This window comes from Austrofundulus limnaeus, unplaced genomic scaffold, assembly GCF_001266775.1.
Source record: "Austrofundulus limnaeus strain Quisiro unplaced genomic scaffold, Austrofundulus_limnaeus-1.0 Scaffold108, whole genome shotgun sequence".
Taxonomy (NCBI): Eukaryota; Metazoa; Chordata; class Actinopteri; order Cyprinodontiformes; family Rivulidae; genus Austrofundulus; species Austrofundulus limnaeus.
The window spans coordinates 201,168-209,590 of record NW_013952510.1 but is presented as its reverse complement, the minus strand read 5'-3'; the positions used below and the strand labels follow the sequence as shown (position 1 = coordinate 209,590).

General features: G+C 35.9%; 2 protein-coding genes and 1 long non-coding RNA gene across 3 annotated transcripts in view; all 3 read left to right on the top strand.

Moving 5' to 3' along the window:
- The window catches only part of LOC106521365 (integrin alpha-M), a gene marked incomplete at its 5' end in the record, with an annotated part of 38,604 nt that overhangs the window by 3,521 nt on the left and 26,660 nt on the right, over nt 1-8,423 (top strand).
- LOC106521370 (uncharacterized) lies at nt 4,543-4,936 on the top strand. The gene is made up of 3 exons (XR_001310662.1): nt 4,543-4,607; nt 4,688-4,767; nt 4,850-4,936. It is a non-coding gene; the product is annotated as an uncharacterized LOC106521370 (long non-coding RNA).
- Nucleotides 5,570-6,777, top strand: LOC106521367 (integrin alpha-X). Its single transcript, XM_014013906.1, has 3 exons — nt 5,570-5,874; nt 5,953-6,063; nt 6,238-6,777. Exons 1-3 carry the CDS (start codon nt 5,665-5,667, stop codon nt 6,313-6,315), a joined length of 399 nt encoding a protein of 132 aa, XP_013869360.1. The 5' UTR covers nt 5,570-5,664; the 3' UTR covers nt 6,316-6,777.

Here is an 8,423-nt window from a genome sequence, read left to right as displayed (position 1 = left end):
ATAAGTATAAATAAGTATATTTGTGTACAAGCTGTTTAGATGGTCAAAAGGCCTGTGTTTTTAGGGTTATTAATGAAGTTTGTGTACTCAGACCAGTAATCAGAGGAGTCACAAGTTTTTGCCATGGATATTTTGTGGGTCAGAAGATAAAAAGTTTGGGAACCACTGATCTAAGGAACATCATACAAGCCAATATCTACCTGACAATAAATAGTGTTTGTGTAAACTGTTGAAGCTGATTATATGACCTTTCTTATATTCTCTCTTTAGGTGGGCTCTGTGTTTTCAAACGTGGATGCAGTAAAGGAGCTGGAACAAATTGCATCTAAACCCTCTGAAGACTTTGTGTTTCAAGTTGGGAACTTTGAGGCACTTGAAAGCATACGGAAGAATTTGCAGGAGAAAATTTTTTCAATTGAAGGCACAAATGTTATATTTCTTAAATCAGCTGTCAGTGTTTGACTGAAATGCTTGTTTTAATGTTAAATTTATCATTTCATCCTGACACTTCAAATTGACACAAATTTTCAGTCAAAATATAAACCTATAAATAAAAGTACATTTAGCTAAACTCAATAAATGAAATGTCTAAAATGCTTTGAAAGAAATGAGAAATTCAAGCTGTCATTTTTTATATTTCAACATCACAGGATCTCAAACTGGTGGCGAGACACTGACACGGGAAATGTCTCAAGAGGGGTTCAGAGTAGCTTATGTACCTGAGGTGAAAACACAAAACAAGAGAACCAACTGACTATTAATTATGATCTAACCAACTTAAAGGCAACCATATTTGAGATGAACTAGGTTTTATTTTCTAAACTTTTTCTTTGCTTTATAGGGAATTCAAATGACCACTGTTGGTGTTAATCAATGGAGAGGAGGCTACAAAAGATACTCACGTGATGGAAAATACATGGGGTCATATGARCCAATGACTATAGAACCTGACAGTTATCTTGGTGAGAATATAAAAATATAATTCAAATGTGATGCAGTGTATCAGCAGGGCTCTAAACAAATTATGCTATTTGTCAATCGTGAGCTTGTACAGGTCGCATCAATCATAAAAAATATTTAAATAAAAGTCCTTATCTCTGATTTCAGATTCTGTTTTCTTTAGAGATAAATCCATTGTTTGAACATGTTCCCTCTGATGTCTTATTAAATTTCAGGTTATTCCATGGCTGTTGCTAAAACCTATCGTGACACATTGACAATTGTTGGTGCGCCAAGATATGAGCACAGAGGAGCCGTTATCACTGTTCACAGGGAAAAACAACAAAAAATAATTAAGCCTGATCCAAAGCAGGTAGGTATTTATTACCAAGGTTGGTAGATCTGAATGATTTAAAGTGCAAAAATTATTTTTTCCCCATAAAATCTGTTATGTCAGTACAATTCATTAAACATTTGTTGCTTGGACAGTTTCAGACTGGTGGCTATTTTGGGGCAGAAGTTTGTGCCATGGATGTGAACTCTGACAGCTACACTGATCTGATCCTCATATCTGCTCCCATGTACAAGGACCAAGACAGAGAGGGACGAGTTTATGTTTGCACCTTAACTTGGCTGGTAAAAGACAGCTGCACACAAGTTCATCAATATCTTAGTTTAACTTTTTACATTTTTATAAGCCTAAATTATTTTCTCTCATCCTGACATTTTCACCAGAATGTGGAGTGTCACTTTGATTCTCCATCACAACTATCAGTACTACGAGGAGATCCATCAGACCAAGGGAGGTTTGGGTCTTCTCTTGCTGCTCTGCCTGATCTAAATGCAGATGGGTTTAATGATTTAGCTGTCGGAGCTCCTTTGGAGAACGACAACCAAGGCTCCATTTATATATTTCACAGCCGAAGTGATACAACAATCAGCCCCACCTACTTACAGGTGAGCAAACTCAAAACAAAGACAATCAAAGGTGACATCTTGATCTTTTTTATTTTGAGTTTTAACTAAAAGGTTTTCCAATCCACAGAGAATCGCTGCCTCTGAAGTCAAATCAGGACTGAAGTTCTTTGGTTTGTCAATCAGTCAGTGGTCCTACGATCAGAGCGGAGACGCACTGCCTGACTTAGCCGTGGGTTCAAAGGGTGCAGTTGTCTTACTCAGGTAAGTTGGCCATACATTGTAACTGCCTTAGACAGACACAGGCATTGACACWGGGCCTCTTTTAATTTCCRCTGCYSAAAATTGAAGCCAAAATATTCATTTGTGTGGGCGCTGGATCAGGTTGCAYACTAAGAATGGGACATTAAAAGTCCTACCTTCACAGCCTTCCAAATCTTTCAGTGTAACATGACACATTTAAGAAGAATCAAATAGCTAATTGGAAGGAAAGTTTATTTAAAATTTAACACAGAGCAAAATGAAAAATAAATCTGAGGAAAATTTATCCCATTCATTTACAATACCTAAATATTTTACTGTATCCATTACTTATAATTTGTGACTTCTGGTCATTTTTCATAGCAGCCAACGGTCAAAATAATTTAAAAAAATTATTTCAAATTGACAAGTCTTTAGTTCAATATTCAGTTAGAATTTTAATCACAGAGCAAACTGGGGTTGATCTGACTCTCTCAAACATGTCCCTGTCTAGATCCAGACCAGTGGTGATGGTGGATGTCACTGTGTCATTTAGTCCAAAAGAAATCCCAACTCTAAATGTAGACTGTGCAAAACCACCAACAGGCACAGCTAAAATCTGCTTCACGTTGAGAAGACTGTCTGGAAGAGATAAAGGTTCATTTTGAATAAATTTACTTGAGTTTTTGTGTGTATATTTGTTTTTGAACAAAACACGTCTGTTTCAGTTCGAGCACGAATTGATTACACTTTAACTCTGGATGCAACTCGTGAGACTCCAAACAACCGAGCTTACATCAGTAAGGATACCGGTACAAGAGACAAAACTGAATCCATTGTTGTTGGTTCAAATGGGACAGAGTGCAACAATGTAAAGTTCTTTATCAAGGTGAAGAATAGAGCTCCAACATGACAAAAATACACTGGTTTTATTAACTGTGCTGCCCTCTCATACCCTAATAATGATATTATCTTTCTCTACAGTCTTGTCCTGAAGATGCTTTTAGTCCACTAGAGAATGAGCTCCGTTTCACCTTTGATGGTTTACCTTCTGATACAAATCTTAAACCCAGTCTCTCTCAGAAAGCTCAAACAACAACCCTTTATCCTGTGAGTCACCTTTAAAGACGGTTTATCAACAGCTTGCCATGTTCTTTACACAGCTTTACATTTGCAACTACCTTTCTGAACACCTTTTGTGGATGCTGCATTGACCATTTTACATTAACAGCATGTTTTCTTTCACAGATTAAGTTTGAGATCAGCTGTGGTTCTGACAAGTTATGTACAGATGACCTAAAAGTAGATCTCAATTTTACCAGGTGAGACCAAATGAGGCATTTCATATGTTTGATGTTCTTTCACTTGAGTACTTGTCAGGATGCTCAAAAAATGCCACATGGTGCATTTTTTGGTTAAGTTATTTGTGTTTTCTGAAAAACTTGGAAAAAAATAAGGTGATTTTTTTTTGAAGGTGTCAACATTGCATTTGAATGCAAAAATTGATTAGCAACTGGTTTTTCTCTTCTGTAGTAAGGGAAAAAAATAACATGTTTGCAATGTCTTAGTTATGTATTGTAAAGGCAATCTTTTGAATGGGTAACATGGGAATAAACACAATATTCAAAGGACAGTGGTCCTGCTTTTGTTTACATTGCTCAGAGAAATTGTTGCTGAAGGAAACTCGGGGTCTTTGAATTTTTTTGTTACTACAGCTTCTTTAAGGGGTTGAGCAGGAATCTCATCTTAATATTGTTGATGCTAATCGGGCTGCTCAAAATCGGAGCACAAACTTGCTCATGGAGCTTCTGAGCAAGTTTGTGACAGTTTTGAGAATTAACTTACTGACAACAGAGTTCAGAATAATCATTTAAGAAAAAAAGCCTGATTGGTTAAATACAAGCTTCTCCTGGCATGTTCTTTGTGTTTATCTGAAACTGAAAAGGTGAGCATAAGAGAGAGCAAAATAAATTCACAACACATACATTTGGATTGCCACATCACAACCAGAAGCTGCAAAGGAGCTTAAGATGAAGCACATTATTAAAATACTTCAACATTTATTCAGCTATCAGCTTTTTGAAGTTTCAGATATTTTCTTATTGTGTTCAGAATCTTATTGCTGCCTGACAATGCTTCTATCATGATTGCAATCTTGTTTCCTGTTTGTTCTTTTCATCATTTTTTTTCTTTCAGATCTTCCGTGGTTAACGTTGGCATCGATGAGCTCCTGGATGTGACTGTCTCAGTGGAGAACAGAGGGGAAAACTCTTACAACAGTCACATCATCCTTACATATCCTGCTGGGCTCTCCTACAGGAAGTTTACGTCTCTGAGTGTAAGGCCTCAAGTCTCAGGTCATCTCTGATCAGGAGCTTCTGAAAGCCTCATTAATGTTTGGTCTTTTAATACAGGGAAGAATTAAATGCAGCTCCTTGGACAGTAAAGATGACGTAACAAGAGGAAAAACAGACTGCACTGTCGAGAAACCTATTTTCAGATCCAACTCAGTGGTTAGTTTTTTATTCTGCTGCAGAAACTGTTGAGCCAAAATAGGAAGTTAACTAATTCTTCCTGTTTGTTTTACTGTCAGGCTGTTTTTATCGTCTCCTACGGGTTCAATCCCAGCAGACAACTTGAAAGGAGGATATTTGTCACTGCAAATGCGACCAGGTACAATTTGTCTATTAGATGTACTAGATCTTGGAGCAGAATTTCAATTTCTTTAAATAAATATTTTCCTCTGACTCTTCAGTGACAATAAGGAGCACTCCAAATCCAGTGAACTCTACAAGAAGAAAGAGATTGAAGTGAAGCACAGCATCTCAGTTACAATAGAAAGGTCAGTTACCATCTGGTTAAACAAAAAAGTGACTTTTAAAAGTCAATGATAATTTTAAACAATAGGAGCTAATAATCATAAAAATTGCATCTGTTCAGTCCCCGCAGCTACAACAATTTCACATTTGGAAAAAACAATTTGCAAAAACCATTCCAACAATTAATAAAGGTAGTCTTACTCCATCTTACGTAATAATCTAATAAGCTCAAATATAGACCTTAATATGCAATTATTCTCTAAAACTTTGTTTCCACTTCTCTTAGATTAGTAACAGGTTCATAGAGCTGAACTTTACAGTTGTGATCAAGGTTCCAATAAGGCTTGGTGACAAAGACATTTGGGTGGACAGAAGGAGTTTGCAGGTAAAATATGTTATAAAACTTTAACCAATTGTAAAATAATTGCTTAAAATGATAAACAAACATAAATAAACACTGTTTTCAGATTGCAGGTTGTGAAAGAGAAAAAGATGAAGAATCAGCTGTGACAGATTTTGTTACACAAATAAAAGAAAACAAAATTGTGGTAAGTTTTAGCAACAGATTAACATGCATGACGAGAAATGTTCACTGCACAATAATGCAGTTTGTTTTGCATTTATTATCCACAGAACTGCTCCGTAGCGAGTTGCAGAGTGTTCAGATGCAACATGTCTATGCAAAGGTTGGAGGAGAAAACACACACAATGACTGCAAACCTCAGCTCAGCATGGATAGAGCAGGTAGCTGATGATACCAACCCTGACTAGAAAAGACCAATCAGCTGTAACGACAGCACCAAGAATTTTAAAACAAATCGAAACAAGTTCATCCCTCTTATTTCAGATTGGGCTTCCGTCTGCCAAGTTTATCCTGACCAGTATGGCCAGTTTAGAGTACGACAGAAAACAGTACATCTACTTCTCAACAACCTCTGATAACATCCCTCCTGTTAGCAAGGTGGCTGCACTTTATAAGCATTTTATATGTAATGTAAGAACTTGAATTTTATCCAGATCATATTACTGTGTCTTTCAGATTGAGGCTGAGTTTGAAGTGATTGCCGAACCAAATTTCATCAAAGAGATCATTGGAGGATCTCTGGGAGGGTTAATTTTGCTGCTTCTACTCACTGCTGGGCTGTATAAGGTAAGTCAGTGTATTATTTCAGGAAATCACAAAGGCCTCTAGTTAAAAAGGGACAAGAAAAAAGTAGTTCCAAAATCATTGTAAAAGTCTTTCATTCATCTTTTTTGAATTTATTTGCAGTGTTTCACTCATACTGCTCTTTGTTTTAAACTCTCTTTTCTGTTTTTCTCACAGGCTGGATTTTTTAAGAGCAAGTACAATCAGATGGTTGGTGAAAATGCAAATGGAGAAACTGATCAAATGAATGGTTGAAGTGCACCCACAAAATGATTCAACTCCAAATCTTTCATTCATCTTTCCCTCCCCTCAGGTTAAGTGTTTGTCTCCCTCTCCTATGCCTCCCATATTAATAACATCATTCGGTCTGCCTAGTTCCATCTCCGTAATGTTAATCGTCTTCATCCCTCTGTAAATTCTTATTCAACCGCTGATTTAATTCAGTCTGGTCACCTTTAGATTATTGTAATTCACTTCTTTTTGGCCTTCCACCTAAGACCATTCACAAACTACAGCTAGTTAAAAACACAGTCACCTGGATTATCACACAGACTCCTTCAATAAATCACTTCACGTCTATCAAAGCTCCATTGGCTCCCCATCATACATCACATCAGCTATAAAATGCTGCTCCTTACCTTCAAAACTGTCCACAACCTAGTTCCAACATATCTTTCCGGGCTCCTTCACAATTCTACACCAGTCCCCACCCTTAGATCCACTTCATCCATCTATTTTACATCATTTTATTGACATACAGCTGAGACTTGTTAAAAATATGAATCTTCTTTTCATTATGAATGATATATATATTTTATATAGATATAAACAGATTTTAAGCACTCCTGAGAACATTTGGATGGTTGAGAACATTTTACAGGATATTGTATTTGTAACGGGGTACATAGGAAAAGAACACAACATTTTTTTAATTTGATGAATCATTTCAGAATCTTTAACATACTGTAGATCTTTAAAGTGACTGTACATACAGTATTAATGTTACATTCTGAAGTAAGTAGCATATCTTGGTGTTTAGGACACATGTCAATTTGAAGTTTACCACTTATGCTTTGATGTGTTCAGTTGTTTTTATAATTGAAAAAGATCCACATTGCATTGGATAGGTTGTGTTAATTTTCATCACAAATTGTACAACTATGATACCTCTGAATTGTAAAGTATTCCTAAAACCACTTTTATGCTGGAAAGAAGCAAGTTGCTTTGAGAATAAATTTAATAAACCTGTGATAAAATAAACTGCATGTTTTACTCAAAAGAAACAGACATTATAAGCTTGATCTGAATAGATCAAACATGGTTAGGATTTGGATGGCAGGTTCAAATCTGTGTTTTTTATGTGTGGTGTGACATATACATGTACATCCTCAAGGGCGTAACTTTAGGTCTAACATTGGGGGGGTTATGCTCTCTGTCCATTTATTTATTGAATAAATTACTTTTGTAAAATGATTCAGGATATTTTAGGGTTAAAATATATTTTAATGCTTTTACTGTGATTTACTTAACTTTCTTGTTTTCTCTGTATTTATTCTGCTCCTTTTCTGTTCCACATCAGTTCTGCATTTTTTCTAGCAGTAACACACATTTTACATTTTTAAGATTTACTATATAACATAACTTAATTTCACAAATTTCAAAGAGTGTGTATTTACATGGTTCACTACAGTTTAACTMGGAAAAATTACAACACATGATTCAACAAATACAGCCATAATATGACAAGAGCAGACTAAAACCCTGCATGTCATCGTCAGCAATTAAGCTTAAATGTTCAATGTGTGAACTGAAATCATATTAGAGTTGCCTAAAAACAACAAGAGAGTTACAGCTGTGTATTTAACCAGTTCATTTCAGCTGTGTTAAAGCACTTGCAAGACTATGGCAGTTTCAAATTATTATGGTTTTACTAATGGTAATCGCTACCAAAAATGACTTGGATAAAACAGCTGACACATAAAATGCAGCAGCAGCAGCAGCAGTCTTTGCATTTTCAGCACCACAAATGTGTGAACAGCAGCAATGGGAGACTGAGTTATTCAGTTCCTTTCAATGAGGAAATTATTTCACATTATAAATAATTGTAGCTAAGAGTTCCCTCCCCAAACAAATTAAATCATAAAGTAGAGGCACCACTTGAATGTTTTTAGGGTCTTGAAACATTCAGGGGTTTAGTCCAAGCCGAATAGCTGAATTTTCCATAGACAGCTCCCCAGTTTACAAGTAACATGAAATCATACTAATATAAGACATGTACTACAGTATAGTTCTCTATCTTGTCTGAGTTTTGATTGAATTGTTGTGAATCAAATAAATTTTTTCCAATAATTATACGTGACTTA